This window comes from Pavona decussata, unplaced genomic scaffold (genome assembly GCF_977016875.1).
Source record: "Pavona decussata unplaced genomic scaffold, jaPavDecu1.1 SCAFFOLD_21, whole genome shotgun sequence".
Taxonomy (NCBI): Eukaryota; Metazoa; Cnidaria; class Anthozoa; order Scleractinia; family Agariciidae; genus Pavona; species Pavona decussata.
In genome coordinates this window covers 5829906-5849278 of record NW_028145444.1, presented here as the reverse complement: position 1 = coordinate 5849278, position 19373 = coordinate 5829906, and the positions used below count along the sequence as shown (strand labels likewise).

At 39.2% G+C, this 19373-nt stretch overlaps 1 protein-coding gene and 2 pseudogenes across 1 annotated transcript; 2 read left to right on the top strand and 1 right to left on the bottom strand.

Annotated features, from left to right (window-relative positions):
* Nucleotides 1-1147: 1147 nt before the first annotated feature.
* On the top strand, nt 1148-4917 carry LOC146486439 (uncharacterized; annotated as a pseudogene).
* Nucleotides 4918-8866: 3949 nt separating this feature from the next.
* LOC146486438 (uncharacterized) lies at nt 8867-10699 on the top strand. The gene is made up of 2 exons (XM_085096324.1): nt 8867-9610; nt 9807-10699. Exons 1-2 carry the CDS (start codon nt 9415-9417, stop codon nt 10697-10699), a joined length of 1089 nt encoding a protein of 362 aa, XP_084952450.1. The 5' UTR covers nt 8867-9414.
* Nucleotides 10700-10704: 5 nt separating this feature from the next.
* On the bottom strand, nt 10705-12996 carry LOC146486437 (uncharacterized; annotated as a pseudogene).
* Between the last annotated feature and the right edge of the window lie 6377 nt (nt 12997-19373).

Here is a 19373-nt window from a genome sequence, read left to right as displayed (position 1 = left end):
ATGGTAGTAACCAGAATCCTTTCATGCTCGAAATTTCAGTAACAACCTCAGCAGCTGTCACCTTCTTGTTGTTTTGCCACATTCTATTAGAAGGTCAGGCATAGCGTTAGGCACAAAAAACGGGAAGGACTGAAAGTTAAATTGCTCGTTAAAAGCAGAGTCGCCAGAAGGAAAACTTGAAAGAGTAGAAGAAGGACCTGCATCAGCAAACCCAGTGTCAGTTCCAGTTTTTCTGCAACTATCTTCTTTGGCATTTGTGTATAACTTGTTCTTATCTGGATCATAAACTTTACATCAAATTTCTAACATAGAATTGAGACTTTTGACCCTGTACAAAAGTAAACCAAAAGATTAACAAGAAGAGAAGAAATAAAGAAGAATGCGACCAAAACGGAAAATAACAGAAAAAGATGACAATAACCTTTTGAAAGAGTCTGTTTTTTTCCACTTTGGTTTATCCTTCGACATTTCAACCAAAACTTAATTGATTTACGGTGAGTTTTCCGATTTGGTCATCTTCAATGGCTGCCCCGGGTATATCTTCGGGAGGTAATTTAACTTTATCTGCCATAATAAACACGGGTAACCTTTATGTTTCCCGCGGCTGGGCCACTAAGCCTCGCTTCAGCGCCAACCCTGTTTTTTCCTTAATCAATGTATTAATTTTGCTTATGTTAGACAAGGGAAAGGGTTGACATGAATGCTTAAAAAAGCTACAGAAACCTCAGAAAGATCTTTTATAACTTTACAGCAAGAACGTTTTTACTTAATAAATTATTGCTAACCAACCTATTATTTGATGTATTAGCTTGATTACCTAAATGTTAGTTATTTTGAGTAAAATTACCCAAGTGTTTAATTTTATGAAAAACATGACACTCCTGAGTTTTATAACAGACATGTTTCGGCAGTTGCCTCTGCCATCTTCAGTGTGAAATGAACTTGTAACAAATTACAGTGGAATATAAATGCTAAAAAAATCACAATAATAATAGAAATATTTAAGACCATAACAATAGTAATACAAAATTAAACAGAAAGTCTTAGATTAACGTGTTTGACTTGTGCATTGAGTGTAGGTTTTTCCCAAATTATGTGTAACACCTCTTTGATTTTAAGGGCAAACCGCATGGATGACTGATCGATGATGGCAAAATTGTCGCGGGAGCATGCAGAGCGACATGTTGTTGAAGTCTCCAGATGTTTGAAGATGGCAGAGGCGCTTGTTGTCGATCGAATAAGAAGAAGCGATGTATTGATTTGGGACGAAGCGAGCATGTCAAGTCAGCGTATGCTTGAACTGGTTAATGCCATACACCACTGCCTATGTGAATCTCAGTGTAATCATCCCTTTGCTGGAAAGCAAGTGGTTCTTGTTGGAGAGTTGCTGCAATTGCGTCCCATTCTAAACGATTTAGATGAGGGGTTATTTATGTTCCATTCGCCAGTATTCCAAAGCGCCATAACACACCGTTACAAGCTAACAGATGTCCTTCGCAAAAGACGCGAAGAATTTCTTATCTCACTGAAAGACATCGGGTTTGAGAAATACGGAGAGAACACCCTGGCATTTATTACTTTCCTTAGCAGATCAGTGGAGGGTGTTCAAGATGACTTGAGCCACATTTATTTCAAAAGATTGCTGGTAGCATTACACAATCGTTTGGCCTTACAAAATCTTCCCTTTCCAGAGTTTACTTTCGAGGCTGAGAACACAAATCTAACTAAAGGAATGAATTGGCCTAGTTCTTCAATTTTGCATTTAAGGCCAAGCTGTCCAGTCATGCTCGTTTGGAATTTAAAAAACAAAAGTGGAAGCAATTTTTTGGAGAGTTGATCGTAAAAGAAAGCCTTGGTAACCTGGCTTTTTAACGGGGTGTGCTGGAAGTGACGGTCCGTCCTTGACCAACAGAAGGAAACTTCCAGTTTTGCGCGAGTTTTCGGCTTTTTCGGTACAAGAGACAGAGAATGCTAAAAACATCTCACGAAAGAATGGAGAGAGGAAAAAGAAGAAGTAAGGAAGCTTAAAAGAACAAATGGTACGATAAAAATCAAGAAAGTTTGAAGGAAAAGGAAGGAGACCATATGAAGAGGCTCAGAGAACAGGGCAAAACTCGAAAGACAGTTCAAGCATGTGGCTTGGCTAAAGCTCAAGAATTTCGTGATGTTGGCTCTAAAAGAAAGCGTGAAGTTAAAAAGAATCAAGAGGAAGAAGAACAAAACAGAAGAGAAAAAGCACAGGAAAGACAAAAGATATTCAGAGACAAGAAAAGAAAGGGCCAAAACAAGGGCTGTTGACAAAACCAAAACAATTTCCCAAAAACGCCAGAAAAAAGGTTGAAATTATAGAGAACCTAGTAAATAGCTCTCAAACCAGAACAGCCCTCCAGTAAAAGGGACTGGTGAAATCTCAAGAGGAAAAAGAAGTTGAGGCGTTAACAGCAGTAGCAACTGACCGAAGCAGCGCTATAAAGATTCTGAAACGTGACAACAAAATTGAAGGTAGAGCTGCCTTTGGAGCTATGAAGTCTCTGGCATTTGGAGAAACGGTGAAAAGAAAAGAATGACCTCCACTGTTTCAAAGTTGGGTTTTCTTGATAGAGGGAATATCAGCAAGGGTATAAAACGCAGGGCTGATGTGCTAAAGGGAGATGAACCCAGCTGGCTCTTCACCAAGAGAAAGCCCAGAATTGATTCAGTGAAGGAAGAAGTAAAGCAGACAATATGTCATTTCTGGACCTATGAGGCAAACAGGCCGAATGGGGATAAAAAGGATATTGTGCGAAAACGTGCTGGTCCTAAGCAGTACTTAAAGCATACAAAGCAGGTGCTGGAGCAGACACAAAGTGAAGCATTTTTCAACTTTCGTTCAGAGCATCCTGAGATAACAATTTCACCGCACAAATTTGAACACTTGAAGCCATACTTTGTGAAAGGAGCTACAGAAAGGGATAGGCGATCCTGTCTGTACCGGACGCATGAGGAAGCAAAGCTGGTCTATAGTGAGTGTATTAAGTTTCGACAAAATGTTTTGAAAGAAGTCGCCCATGCTGACAATCCACCAGTGTCACTGTCAGTCACAGAAGCTGTGGAACTAACTCTGTGTCCAAAGCCTGAAGGGAATGAGTTCCACAAGTTTTCTTGCATAAACAGAGAATGTAACAACGGTGGAACACTTCTCTTCAGGCTTTTACCGGAAGGAAGCTCAGAGAGAGGTATGGTCAAGTGGAGGCGATTTGAAAGCTGACATCTTCTGGGGAAAAGCAGAAGAAATTTGCCCTTGTACAAAATGAAACTCCGCCAAAGGAACTTTTCCAGTACTTCAAGCTGCTTGATGCCTATCGCCATCAGCAGTTCATGGCCGTCTGGCAGAAGAAGCAGCTTGATGATCTACTGGAAAATCTCCCTACCGAGCATGTTGTCTGCATTCACAACTATTCAGAGAGTTATGCCTGCAGGGGACAAAATGAAATACAGTCCCAATAGTTCGACGTCAACAAGGCTAGCCTCCACATCACTGTGATGTTTTGCCATGCCACAATGGAAGCTGATGGAAAGGAGAGCACTGCTGAGGAACCTGCTGTCATCAAAGAACATGTCTTTGTGATCAGCGATGACCTGGTTCAGGATTTTGACTCTGTACATCATGCCAGTCACTTATCCCAAACTACCTCACCCAAGATCTGAAGATAAAAGTAAACAAAATGCACGAGTTGGTTGTGTGGCTGTTTAATGTCGTCAAAATATTGCAAAACATTCAAAATCAACCATTTATGTGCACACAGGAGTCAGACAAAGAAAACAGTCAAAAAGAACATGTAGTCGGGTCAAGAATTATTGACATGGAGGCACTAGCAGATGGGTTTGACAGATGTAAAACTTGTGAAAAAGGTAAGCATTGTTTTATGAATACGGTTTCTACTGAGGCTCGGCTTTTTTCGTTTGAGTTTTTACTAGTACAATTCTACATCGATTTCCAAAGGTTTATTCAAAAGAAACTCGCCTATAGTTACAACAAAGCATTAAAAAGTTCCAATTATTTAACTCCAACAACTACAAGTAATTATACAGTTTAAAAAGTTTCTAACTTGACAAAAATACATGTACGGAGTTTGAAATAGCTTCAGTCGCTTCACACTATAAACTAAATAAGACCCTGGATAATGTATAATTCGTCAAAAAAGGCTTTATGCGAATAACATTTATTTAGTTTTTTTTTTCTGACTGAGATCACATAAACAACAGTATTTGGAGATCAAATGCATTGCAAATATACCATGAATACTAGTTACATTCTTTTACACTCTGGAACAGAGTAAAACCCTACAAAAGTTGAGATGTATAAAAAAAATACTTGTTTCAGGACAACCAATGATACAAAATTATTTTATTACCTAAAAGACCCTTGGCATGGAAGAACTTTGTTAGTGAATGCAAAGGAGCAGCAAGCATATTTACCATCAGATGTGGATATTGCAAAGCAATAAACAAAGTGTCAACTTCAATGCAACACAGAGCAGGGAAGCGTTGGCCCATGGCTTATGACATTAATACACGAATAGCCCTGGGGGCTCTAAATGCTGGTATAGGGCAAACACATGTCAATAGTTTATTTTCCCGTCTAAATGCTCCTTCTGTTAATCAAACGACTTTTGAAGTAAGAGAAAGAGAAGTTGGAAAAGCAATTGAAAGTGTGGCAGAGGTAAGTTGCTTGGAAAGTTGTACTGAGGAGCGAAAGAGGGCAGTAGCAGCAGGTGTGCAGGGTGATGACCAAGATTTAATTGGTGTTTTGGTGTCACACGATATGGGGTGGCAGAAAAGAGGAAAGGCACACAATTCCTCTGCTGGTCATGGGGCGGTATTAGGTTATCAACAGGGAAGGTATTAGACTTTGCCACAAGATGCAAAATGTGTTGAATATGCAAAGGATAAGCAAAGGATGGCAGAGGATAAGCCCAAGCCACATGACTGTCGCAAAAACCATGATGGGTCTTCAAAAATCATGGAACTTATTCGTCAGTGTGACCATTCAGTTATCACATGGACAGGCGAAGATATTAAGCTTAGCCTGCAGAGGACATAATTTGTTTGTTACCGGCCAAGGAAGAACTGGAAAGTCTACTGTGGTTAGAAAAAATAATCAGCAATCTCCAGGCAGTTGGTAAAAGGGTATTCTTCGTATGTTCTACTAGTATAGCATGCACAGTGTGCGATCATGGGGTCGCGTCGACCATGAATTCGTATTATGGTGTTGGAATTGCCGATATACCTTGGACACAGCTTGTGGAGAGGTCGACTAAAAATAGTGGGGTTGTCAATAGAATAAGAAGAAGCGATGTATTGATTTCGGACGAAGCAAGCATGTCAAGTCAGCGTATACTTAAACTGGTTAATGCCATACACCACTGCTTAAGTGAATCTCAGTGTAATCGTCCCTTTGCTGGAAAGCAAGTGATTCTTGTTGGAGAGTTTCTGCAATTGCATTCAAAACGATTTAGATGAGGGGTTATTTATGTTCCATTCGCCAGTATTCCAAAGCACCACAACACACCGCTATGAGCTAACAGATGTCCTTCGCCAAAGACGCGAAGAATTTCTTACCTCACTGAAAGACATCAGGTTTGGGAAATGAGGCAAGAAGACCCTGGAATTTATTACTTTCCTTAGAAGATCAGTGGAGAGTGTTCAAGATGACTTGAGCCACATTTATTTCAAAAGGTTGCCGCTAGCGTTACCCAATCGTTTGGCCTTACAAAATCTTCCCTTTCCAGAGTTTACTTTCAAGGGTGAGAACACAAATCTAACTAAAGGAATGAATTGGCCTGATTCTTCAATTTTGCATTTAAGGCCAAGCTGTCCAGTCATGCTGGTTTGGAATTTAAACAACGAACTTAAAAACGGTATTTTGGTGGACTCCACAGGCTTTCTCTGTTTTTGAGTCCATTCATGGCCTCTTATAATTTGCATATCTTGTGTTTTTGCTTTTTGCTTCATCGCTTTTTAAAAGATTAAAAACTTCTGCAGGCTTTTCATCAAGCTTTTTTTCCAGTTCCGAAATTCACTGTCTAAGCATCTCTGTTTCTTGGAAATACTGCTGTGTAAGTTCAGTAACGTTAGACTCATCAAAGGTGATTCTTCTTGGAAATGAGGCACAGAGTGATTTTGTCTGTTTTGCTTTAGCCTCTTTTGCAACCTTTGAATGAAGATACTGTTTCCACTCCAAGCCTTATGCCTATTCTATTTTCTTCATTTTTGCTGATCTTATAGCTAATGGCCTTTAGAGGTGAATTTCACGCTTCAGAATAACATGATAGATCTGCTTTTAGATCCTTCCAAATCCAGAATGCTTCTCTAGCAATTTAAGGTTACTTATAGGGAAGGAAAGTTGAACTTTTCTCAAATAAATTTTTTTAGATAATTGTTGAAACAAGAAACAGATGCAAAGTTTCGTGAAAACAGCCGTTAGAAATTTAAAAAAGAACGCGAGCTATCTGAAAAACAATATTTTGTAGGAAAAGCGGTGAGCGAGTGAAGGTGTCATAATCCAATTTATGCAGGACTGTGTTGAGATATTACGCGGCAAAATTTACCCGCGATCTCGAATTACTGGCAAATTAGCATATTTTTGTCTACATCGTGTTCATCGCATGTCACGGGGTTGTATGTAAAATTTTACTGTGAAACAGCATTCCATTTTGGATTCAAGCATTGCGTAAAAGGTTGTTATGAGGAAAGCGAAACTATAAAAGCCGCCTTGGGTGACAGTTAAGAAAAAACAGGGCCCAAAGAAGGCATTCGAAAAATCATTCGACGAAGCCAAAAAACTTCAGCTGGCAGAGAGCAACAAGGGTTCCTGGTACTACCAGTCAGATTTTCTATAACTGCCTCGGCAGCAGAGAAATTCGAGGACGAGAAATCACAAAGTGGAGAGTCGAAGATGCCGGCGACAATTCAGCCACTTTCGACATTGTTGACCGGCTGAAAATAAGCAGCAAACCTCAGCGCGCAGCCTCGTGTACTGATAGCGGTGAGAAGTTTCTCGTGTCAACTCCGCTGGGGGCTGCCAGTTTCATGTTCTGTCTATCTGCCGTTTTCTTCTTTTTTTTGGTTTCGCCGGTGGCTTTCTCGCACCAGACTTAACGTTTTCCATAAAGAAATCGCTAAATACAAATATTACAGTAACACTAAATGCTTACAGAACTCCCCAGGGAATGCTTCTTTGTGTTTGATTGGCCGGTGGCGTGAGCGCATAGACAAGTATTTTAATGAGGTGCAAAAACTCAGAAAATGTTTCAAGGCCGAAAACACGGCTTTTGTTTTTGCGCGAATTTCCCATCTTCAAATGAATTAATAGGGTATGTAGATTTACCAGATTTCAACGAAATTTGCCCAAAACGGTCATCAGATATTAATGCATCAAACTGTGTCAGGCTTTTACAAAATTCAAAATATTTTTCCCGTGACATGTTAACATCTGCCGGGACTACAAACATTTTCCATTGTCCATCTTTACGATGGGTTTTCTCACAAACTAATAGGAATAAAGAAAAAGCCTGACACACTTTGTTAGCCTATTATCTCCTGATTGATATTGTGCTGTCTGTTAGGTTTTGCACCTTTACGTGAGAGTGGGTAATTCAGTTAAGTACACGTCGCTACTATTGAGTTTGCAGTCCTTTGAGCACTTATGTATCCAACAAAGTACAAAACAATTGATATTTTCAAAAAACTTCAATTTAGCAGCTTTACAGTGATATATAGTTTTCTGTGGTTTTATCGAAAGCAGCACGCGTAAGCTAGATTTCCCTGAAGGCACTGGCGAAACATGGCAGTAACCTTAAATTGTGTACATCCGTTCTATAGATGCCACTGATGGTGGAATCACATTTACCAACAGTGGATTTACAATTGCCAAGTCTGTGGTATGGCCATGGTGCGACATAATGGAAAAGTGCAAAGTTTTCGATCAAAATCAAATCAAAGTCATATCAAATTCATTATATTTACCAAAGAATTAAAAAAGTGATCGTCTCAACGAATTTTAAGAAATAAACAGTTTTGGCAACTTTTGGGTGTTAGATCCCCGGGATTAGATTAGATATTTGTGCAAAACACAGTGTCAGTGTTTCCTTTAAAACTTTTGACTTTCACAGGAAAACTACTAAGAAAGCAAGCCTGTTTATATAGCATAAACAAGGGAAATGGTAACTACAGGTAGTGTTTCTATGGTAACTTACCTTGGATTTAAATAAAAGGCAGTCTACAGTTATGACTGCATGTGGCTACTGCTTTCTTTTTGTAGAATATTGCAGTTGTATAAAATTCAGAGGGGTGAATGAACAGCTCCACTCAGAGCCAAAATTGTGCAGCTTAATTTCATCGTGTTGTCAAATAGGCGAATTTGGTATGCGCTGGAGGGTTTTGGTTTGTTTCCACTTTAATACACAGGGGACCGTAATACAAGCATCAAGAGTTTCGCGCTTCCGGTTGCAACACAATGCCTTATGAGATAGGCTCTCCGGAAAAGTGGGCACCAACTGTTGAATGTCCACCATAGTAAATACATCCGGTCGCGTTTCTTTACCTTGTATCTTGGCTTATTTCTGCTTCTATAATTCGTCTACTGGCATTCGTAATCAGCTAAGTTCGGCTTAAGATTCAAGTGAAGTTTTGTGAATGAGTTTGAGGGAAACAATTACATTTTAAGTCATAATTTCAGGCCGAGAACTTGTGATTGAAATGAGTTGTGAGGAGTCTCTAACTTACGAAGAAGTTAAAACTTGGCGTTCTGACACTCTAAACCTTTATTGCCGTAAACGAGGCTCGAAAGTTTCTGCAAGCAAGCAACAACTGGTTGCTCGTGTGTTTGCAGCCTCAGAAATGGGAATTCCTGTCCAACCAACTGCTGAAGAAAGGATCGCAACCACTGCGAACAAGAAATCTTGGTTGTTAGATATGGGAAATGGATCTTCTTTGCCAGATCCATCTACTCTCAAAGACTGGCTTTGTGAAAGAGATGCTATAACTTCCTGGCCACCAATTTTTCTTAGTGACACTACCGTATTTCTTATGGAAGATCACCCAGGAAAGGACATGGCTTGACATGAGCGTGTTCTGAATGAATATAAGGAAGGCAAGGCATATTGAGTCTATGAATCCGTTTGGCTCAAAAAAAGTTACTGGCACCCTATATCAACGGCCTCAGAGTACTGTTTCTTTAAAACAAATTGTACTCATACTATGAAAATAGGGGACACACCTCACACCGCTTGGATCGCTGCTGGCAAGAAATCTGGGAAGATTATTAGTGCTTATTGCACTTGTGTGGCTGGGTAAGTAATTTACCTTAATGCAATATTCGTATCCAGATTTGGGAATTTGTTTAGACTAATTTGACTCCCTGGGCCGGATTATATGTTTCCATTGCAGATGAGCTCCTGCTGTATCCATGTGACTGCCTTACTTTTTCGGATTAAAGCGGCAATCAGAAATGGACTTACAAACCCAGCTTATACATCAAGGGAGTGTGTATGGAGCGGTCCTGCAGCCAAAACAGTGGTGCAACCCAAGATCTCTGAGATGGTTTGGAAAGCATCCAAGCTCAACAAAGGTAGTTACATTGCATTTCTCCATAGGGGCCACAGCTATAATATCTTATTTAGCAAGCCCCTTACATAAAAATGTTTTCCCTTTAATGTAGAGAAAGAAGTTCAAATTCCTGGCATTGCACTGATAGTAAAGGAGGATCTGCCACAAAATACTTTAAAATTTATGAGTAATTTTTTTTTTATAATTTCCTATTTTAGAAGCAAGCAGACCAACTGTCGACAGAAGACGCTCACTTTTTGAGCCTGAAGAAAAGAGGGTTGTAACTAATACAAATGAATGGCGGGCAAAATTATATGATGGCCTCAAACATGCAGTGCCTGACTCTAGGCTTGTGGTTATGCAAAATGCTGAGCAAGTGGAAGAAACATATAGGCCTCTCTCAATTCCCTCTGTCAGTGAAGTTCTCACTGCAGAGAAAATAGTAAAAATTAAACAGGCCACGGTGGGACAAGCAGAAAATACTTTGTGGCATATGCACCGCAAAGCAAGAATTACTGCTTCCAATTTTTATAAGGTTAAAACAAAAGTGGGAAGTTTGAGAAAAGATGACAAAAATGCTGTGAGTGCTGAGAAACTTGTGGCCAGTTTGATTGGTGAATGTGCACCACCAAGGGATCTCCCTGCATTAAAATATGGCAGGGAAATCGAACCAGTTGCTAAGGCCTTCTACCTAGAGATCCTCAAAAGAAATCATAAAGATCTAAAGTATCGTGAATGTGAACTATTTATTCATGAGACCAAACAGTTTCTAGGGGCATCACCTGATTTGTTAGTAGAATGCTCTTGCTGTGCAAAAGGAATCCTTGAAGTTAAACGTCCTTTCTGCATTGCAAATGACATCCCCACACACTTAAATTTGGATTACCTTGTGAGAATAAATGATGAGGTTACTTTAAAAAGGAAACATTCCTACTATGCTCAAGTTCAAGGGCAATTGGCAGTAACTAAGAGAGAATGGTGCCATTTCCTAGTATATACCAAGACGGGATACCATCTGGAGCGTATCCAACTAGACAAGGATTACTGGCTCTCACTACAAGATTCTTTAGAGTGGTTTTATGTAAATCATTTGAAGGCTGCTACAAAGTGAAAGCAATAAATACATGTAGAATTCAGCTGTTGTTGCCAGGGATTCTCTACTTTTTGGTAAAATAAATTCTTACATTTTTCGCAAACTGGTGTGGTGGTGTCAATTTCATACATACCAAGTCACCCTGCCCCCTAGAAATTTATTTTCAATGGGATCCTACTCTATTTTCATTGGAATGCACATAGTCTGTTAACGTATATCATGGCTTACATAATGATTTCTATAAATTACAAATTGCAGCACAAACAATAATAATATCGTCTAGGTTGCCCAACATAGATATTGGTAGTTCATTCTTTATAAGGCGAAATGTTTTTAATCTTCGTATCGCTTGCTCAACATAGATCCGTAAGTTGGCAATCTCCTTGGTTTTCTTTACTTCTGATTTGCTAAATTGTTCCTGGCCACGTTTCCCGGGTGGTATATGGAGCTTTGCATGCCGAAGAAGTAAATCCTCAGAAATAGTAAAGCCTCTGTCGGCCATGACCTCATAACGCTGCTCCAAAATATCATAGAATCCTGACTCTCTTGTAACATGCACATCTGATGTTCGACCTCCCCATGCTTTAGAAACAAAATTGAAGGCACCATTGGGGGTTATTGACAGCAATATCTTGGCAGTGTTGTGGTGCTTGTAGTCGGACCAAGTCGCAGCTTTTAGAGCTGGTTCACTTGGCGTTTCGATGAAGACCTCTGCACAGTCTATGATATGCCTTACTTTCAAATAACCAGGCTTATGGAATTTTTTAGGCAATGTTTTTCTGAAAACATCATATGATGGATTGTAAATAAGACACCTCAGTTCGCTTGCTAAAAGTTTGACCTATGTAGTAAATATATTTGTCACTATTATGGTAGAGACAGAAAACCGCTAAGCCAAGTCGGCATTTGTTGAGCCAAGGCGAAGTTTCATCATAGTTAATAAAAATTCGTCCTTTTGGGTAAGCTCCCCTTTTGGGCCAAACTTCTTAGGACTTTTCTTGAAATTTCTTCCTTTCTGTGTTGACTTCATAGGACCAGTCCAGTATCTTAACCTCTTTACATTTTTCTTAACCATATCAAACAATGCATCAAATACTGCCCTTGTGGGAATTCCAGTCAGAAGATTCACTTCTTTGTCAGTTTTCAAGTCACCATATTGAAATCCTTTATTTTTCCATGATTTTTTCAGCTTTTCTTTCATAATTGACAATTTGCTTTCAGCTTTCTGAAGCTGCTCTTGCAATTCCTTGATGACTAAGTCTTTGTCTGGACAACAATAATTTGCCAAGACCTCTCCTTCTGGTTCACTGCTGCAGTTTCAGGAGTTTGCGCTGGTTTCAGGTGCTGTTGCAGTATTTTCAGACAAACATGTGTCCGAGTAATTCGATATTTCTTGTTCTCCTTTTCTGGGCTTCTTTTTGGGGACAATTTCAGATCTACGAAAAGGGTTCTTTCCCTTTCCCTCCACTACTTTGGGCTTGAAGTCGTATCCCAAATGCTCTGTTGGGTCAGGATTTTTCTTTGTAGGTTGAACGTCTTCAAAATGCACGCTGCACACTCTCGAACATTTGTTTGGAGTCCAGAGTTTTCCTTTCCTTATTTCCCTTTTGAGGTTCTCTGTCCATCGTTTTCTTCCTTTGCTATCCTTTTTCTCCGTGGGAAAGGGAAACAGCTTGAATGGTGGCTCACAGTCGCATGTCTGTGTCCCGTTCAAACATTCATGAACAGTGCAGGTTTGTTTGGCCCATTTATTCATCCTTTTACAGCTGTTGGGACATCGAATAACTACACAATTCTGGTGCCCAAATCCCATACCTGGAAAATAAATCAAAACAGAATGATTTTAGACGTGGAGCATATCGATCATGATCGCCAGCAAACATCCCACTCGAAATTCATGTAGTTTTATCGCATTATTTTTGTAAGAAAAACACCAATAGCCACAAAATAGATTAACTCACCAATTTATATGATTGCTGACTAATATTCAAGGTTTAACAGGAGTATTCGACGGTGGAAAAACGCAGTATCAATCAGCGGTAAACAAACGCGATCGGAACAGGCTATATTCATTATGGCGGACACTCGAGGGTTGGTGCCCACTTTTCTGGAGAGCCTATCCCATAATGCATTGTGTCACAACCGCAAGCGCGAAACTCTTGATGCTTGTATAGATATGGTTTGGCTCTCCCATGGTTTACATAAGATCTCATGGTGAAGAAATTCCGTGAATCAAGACACACAGATAAACAGACAATTAGCTTTCTTCATTGAAAAATTTAATCGAAAAGACCTGTGTTCACGCTTGAAAAGCAAATTCGTTCAATTTTCGCCTTGAATGAAGGCGACCGATCCAAGCGAACTACGAGTCACTAAAACACGATTTCTCAACTCTTCTAAACTGAGCGATCAGTAGCACAATCCATGTGCTCAATTAGTACCAAGCACAAAAAAAAAACTCAATTTGTGAGTTCTCCTTTATACAAAATGAATTCAAACTTTCCAGGATAATAAATAAATGTTACATTCAACAAATCCAAAATTGTGGAAACATACCAAGAGTTAAATTTTTGCGAATTTTATTATTCACGTGAAGCATCCATTTTGGCGATGTAACGCGTAACATGGCGCACCCCACCACAAAGAGCTCATAACACGTTACACCATATGGCATGAGCATTTGGCTTGTGCCGTGTTCATACTGTTCTAGAGCAAAAATTTGACGTACCGAACACATTTCCCAACTCCGCCATCCTTAAGCTGTATCTTGTTACATCAGGAGCATCTGAAGTGAGGAAATCGTCCAAACCCTCGAAAGTGGAAGCCATTTCTTTTGGGAAGTTGATCGTAAAAGAAAGCCTTGGTAACCTGGCTTTTTAACGGGGTGTGCCGGAAGTGATGTTCCGTCCTTGACCAAAGGAAGGAAACTTCCAGTTTCGTGTAAATTTTCGGCTTTTTCGCTACAAGAGACACGAAGAACGCAAAAAATCTCACAAAGGAATGGAGACAGAAAAAAGAAGAAGAAAGGAAGCTTAAAAGAAAAAATGAGACTGACCTAAAAGAATTAAAAAGAATGACCTCCACTGTTTCAAAGTTGGTTTCTCTTGATAGACGGAGTATCAGCAAGGGTATAAAACGCAGGGCTGATGTGCTAAAGGGAGATGAACCCAGCTGGCTGTTCACCAAGAGAAAGCCCAGAATTAATTCAGTGAATGAAGAAGAAGTAAAGCAGACAATATGTCATTTCTGGACCTATGAGGCAAGCAGGCCAAATGGGGATAAAAAGGATATTGTGCGAAAACGTGTTGGTCCTAAGCAGTACTTAAAGCATACAATGCAGGTGCTGGGGCAGACACAAAGTGAAGCATTTTTCAACTTTCGTTCAAAGCATCCTGAGATAACAAATTTGAACACTTGAAGCCGTACTTTGTGAAAGGAGCTACAGAAAGGGATAGGCGATCCTTTCTGTACCGGAAGCATGAGGAAGCAAAGCTGGTCTTTAGTGAGTGCATAAAGTTTCGAAAAAATGTTTTGAAAGAAGTCGCCCACGCTGACAATCCACCAGTGCCACTGTCAGTCAAAGAAGCTGTGGAACTAACTCTGTGTCCAAAGCCTGAAGGGAATGAGTTCCACAAGTTTTCTTGCATAAACAGAGAACGTGTCAACTGTGGAACACGTCTCTTCAGGCTTTTACTGGAAGAAAGCTCAGAGAGAGGTATGGTCAAGTGGAGGCGATTTGACTATGTGGAGACTAGAAAGCTGACATCATCTGGGGAAAAACAGAAGAAAATCGCCCTTGTACAAAAGGACACTCCGCCAAAGGGACTTTTCCAGTACTTCAAGCTGCTTGATGCCTATCCCCATCAGCAGTTCATGGCCGTCTGGCACAAGAAGCAGCTTGATGATCTGCTGGAAAATCTCCCTACCGGGAATGTCGTCTGCAATCATGACTATTCGGAGAGTTGTGCCTGCAGGGGACAAAATGAAGTACAGTCCCAATACTTAGACGTCAACAAGGCTAGCCTCCACATCACTGTGATGTTTCGCCATGCGACAATGGAAGCAAGCTGAAGAGTATTTTTGGACACAATATGAGCTATTCGTTAAATTTGTCGTTGACGGCGAATTCTCGATTCTTACGGGCAGCCGCACTTAATTCTTCAATTTCTCAAACTTTCTCTCAAAAGGAAAGTTTAATTGCATTTGAGACATTGTTTTTGTATCCTTAATACAGTTCCTCTAAGTACCAAGAAGTTAGTGGCGGACAAAAAGATGGAAGTCAAGAGATATACCCAGGAGCTGGTTTTGTTGAAGAAAGAAATGATGGGCTTCATGTCATTCTATAAGGACAGTATTCTTCCATCGATAACAGAACAGAAAACGAAATTACAAGCTTCCTTGAGTGGTACTAGCTATATATTTCCTTTCCTTTCTTTGTGCTTGTTATCTTTGTTCTCCATAATTAAATAATGAAACATTGCAATGCATGGTTTGAAACAGGTTGTCGACGTTTTCCTTTCAACTTGGCAGATCAGCACATTTTGTGTGTTCTTTCAAGTTATACATGTAATACTGTTCTCCATCTGGTTAATTTGTAAAAGATTATAATTCCTGGAAGCTCACATTCTTAACAGCGCCCATTTCAAACACACTACAACATACGTTCTTGTAACGTACAACACCTAAGCCGCTTGTTTTATTGTATAATTATACTTATTATTTTATATTTAAGTACGAAGTTTCAAGCTCGTTTTTATTTTAAACTATTTTGTATTTGTGGTAGTGGTTGTTTTTGATTTATTGGACAAAGAGTCCCAGAACGGAAAATGAAAATGAAAACAGTTATGTCAAGAAAGTGAGCTTTAACTCCATTCTTCCTATTGTTATGTATAGGGAATTTTTATTTGTTTTTTTAACTTTTTACTAGGAATTTTCTTTCTTTGTAGTCGTTCTTATTATTGGCGTTCTATTTCATTTACATGTATTGAACTATTCCTTCTTATTTTGTATGTTGTACAGAGCCTCTATAGATAGCAAGCCCGCAAGTGAAAAATATCGATGATTACAATTTCTGTGTTGCTTATGCTGAAATAGAAAGACTTTTAACCTGCTTTACGCGGGAAAACGTTGTATTAAACGATGTTCTATTTTAGTTATTATCATTATCATTATCATTATTACGAAACTAGTTATCGCTAGTTATCACTGAAGCATTAGCTGTCCATTGCTTCCGTCATGATTTCAATGGTCAGTTCATTTTGGATGCATTCTAGATCGTTTTGCTTAGTACCCTTCTTGTTACCCATTTCCGAATAACTTCAGTCATACTCCATTCAAGGACTTTGCCTGAGTGTTAACAATTGAGAGTACTTCCAACACCTCACATTGGAATCAAGGCTACGCCATGCTGATGAGACCCAAAAGGTTGAAACAGCTAACAACATTGTTTATTGTTACTCGTATTTACTTAGCTTCCAGGTTATGCTGCTTTGACTCCAACCAAAAATGCCAGGAGAGGGCTGTTGTCTCTACTGGAAGAAGGCAAAGACTTTGGGTTAAAACAGATTGCGTCAGGCATCAACGCATTCGGTTCTGTTTCATCGGATGAATTAGATGCCTTTCACGTGCTGAGTGTTCAGTCTGAAGGGGGTGCAGCTGAGGTGGAAAGAGGGATTGGCCCTACTGATGAATCACAAAGGGAGGAGGAACAAGGAGAAGGGGTCGATGAGGAGGATGAAGAAGATGAGAAAGCTGAGGAACAAGCATTCGAAGTTGCCACCTCGAGAGACAATGAACTTTTAATGTTCGGCATGATCTTAGATGAACTAGATGATTTAGCTCCTCTGTGTTCAGTGTCCCTTCGTGACAAGGTGTGTGCTTGGCAATTACCCCAACAAATATGCCAAAGCCTCTTTAACCAACGCAATGGTAGTAGCGCATGTAGTCTAATTTAGATAAATTTAGATTAAGATATTCACATTCCACCAGAAGGGTTTTTACCTCCTTATTTAGTAAAAATCTTGTGTGGATGTATTGAGCTTGGTAATCGCATTTACGACAATTGCTGGAACAGTCTCCCAAATAGATATTTATTGATTCAAGAAGCTTCCGCTCTCATCTTTTACGAGCATTTCTGTAGATGAGTCACTGCCAGTTAGATTGGAAGATGAACACCACTTGTCCACGGTTTGGGGGCAATTAAATTTGTTAAATGCGACTTAATTAATTAATAATAATCTTTTATTAGGAAGCTTTCATTCACTAAATGTGGTTTTCAGAAAGGTCCTATAAAGATTAAATATACAAAAGGTTAAAAAATACAATATATAAGACAAAATTACAAAATGATAAAAACAGCAATTCAAACTAGAAGCTGAAACTACAAAGACTTAATGATCATCGATGGGGTTAAAAACTTCAAATTGATAAAAAAATAAAATAAAATAAAAAAATGATAAAAGCAAAAAAGCTAAAACTACAAAAGTTCTTATGTAAACTATGTAAATATTATAATTAGCTAGAAAGCCTCTTTGTTTGTGCTAATTCCACCAAGTGTTTTGTACATTGACTCACATTCACACCAAGCATATGGTGCTGTTGTTGTGAAAAGATAATAGAATCTAAGGACATTTTGTAGGCTTGTGTGGGAATCGGAAGGTCACGAGGATGAAACGTTTGAAATCTGTGTTCTCTTAATTTGACATAGAGTTAGGTAACTAAATAAATGACCCTAGAATGGTACAGTGTACGATCTCAGAACTTTCAAAATGCTTCAGAACTTGCACGTTGCACACAAGGTTATTTCTTACGTATTTTTGCTAAAATTTGCACGTGATTTAATCTCATTCTATGTCGGTTTGTTAAAATTCCAAACCCCATTTTGAGCAGCTCGAGTCGAGAAAAAATCAAGATTTCGCTACACTGTACATCTCACCGACATCAATGTCCTGCAGTTAATCATTATGAAGAATATGAAAGTTATGTCTTTATTTTTGACAAAAAAAAAACATTAATGTCATGCTGTCGTATTTATCACCGGACACCTTGAACATTTATCACTGATAAAAAGTGACAAATTTTGATTCATTGTGTTTGTTAGCGTCTCTTCTAGTCATTAACACTATTCGTACTGATAGGTATTTTTGGTAGCTAACATACATCTCGGTATTTCTCATTATAAACACTGAGAAGAAATGCCTATTTAGGCCATTGGCTTTATCCTTGGAATCTGATATGGTTCAATCGTCACCTTTTAAAGCTGATACTCCCATGTCCTTTCTCTGATGTTCGACAAAGGAGCAAAATCTCTTCATCCCTGAGTACTGATAAGAATCATCCTCCTTAGGAGTAATAATGGATTCGACAGATTGCCAAAATCCTCTTCTTGTTTCTTTCTGAATCTTTTTCTTAATATCCTTCATTTTCAATTGAAGTTGGTGGAAATAGTTTGTGTCATTTTGTACTCAAGCTCTCTTCCGCTTGATGTTCAATCTCTCTCTGCTTAAAAAGGCATTTAATCACATGATTTATCCAAAGTAAATTATCTTTCCTTTTTCAGGTCTTATGTGGGATATGTTTAAGGGCGCCTTTGTGAATGGCATTCTTAAACAAAAACCACAGATCATTCACTGACATTGTGTCTTTGTTAGCCTAAATTTGCTCAAATGTGGCATGTAGGTCATCCTCAAATATACCCCTCTGGGCTTTGCTATAGAGGGGGGGTTTTCCATGGGACCTGTCGATGGCCTATAGGTTTGATATTTAATTCAACCAAGGGACAAACATAGTCAGAGATGCCGAATACAAAGTCTATCTGGCAGATTCTAGTTGGAGTTCTTAGTTACAACTAGGTCTAATAAATTTTGTCCTCTAGTCGCTTCTTCCACTATTTGCACAAGACCACAGTAATCCAACAAGTCAGAGGAAAAGTTGTCAAGGTTTCCATGTAAGCTTGGCTTAAGCTGATGACTTTTCCACTCCCATGCCAGGAGGATATTATGGCTGCTGTTGAACAAAATGTGCGATTTTTCCAGCTCTATTAAACTCTCCTCATCACTTACATGTGGTCTGTAATAAGCACCAATATGGGTGACTTCCGTCCAGCACAGTCCAGCTTACACTATAATAATTCGCAGTTGGTAAAAAGATCCAGGTTGGATGGCACGATTACATAGAAAATGAAGAGCGATATGTCACTGTACGACTTGTGAAGGGAGGAGGAACAAGGGAAATGTATATTTCAATTCAAAGTTCATATGTAGAAGTGCTTAGCACAATGAAAGAGATTTATTTCCCCGATGGTATGTCCAGATCTGGTGATACAGATATAATGACATTTAAAGTTGGAAATTTCAAAGGCGAGGAAGTAGAGGAGCAGTTCACACTGGCAAAGTAAATTGCTAAGTACAGACTTACCAAAGTTAGACTTTACCTCTTGACCAGGACCATCGATGACAATGAAGGTGAACTATTGAAACCAGTATTTGATATCTGGATTCTTTAAGAAAAGACCCAGAAAAAGAACAAGCAAAAACGAAAGAGCTTCTCCATCGCCAAGAAGAATTTGCAATTCAAGAAAGTCTGCTATAGAAAGAAAAATGAGGGTGCCAGCATAGGCAGCCCAAGTTTGCGTCACTAGAGAGTGTGTGATAATTAATAACTAGTGGGACGATGACCTTTGAGTGCAAGTGGT

Bases quoted from the DNA above. Each gene is read 5' to 3' on its own strand.
- LOC146486438 (XM_085096324.1), top strand. From the start codon at position 9,415: ATGTTTCCATTGCAGATGAGCTCCTGCTGTATCCATGTGACTGCCTTA. The intron at 9,611-9,806 runs GTAGTTACATTG...TTCCTATTTTAG, and splicing joins AGCATCCAAGCTCAACAAAG to AAGCAAGCAGACCAACTGTC.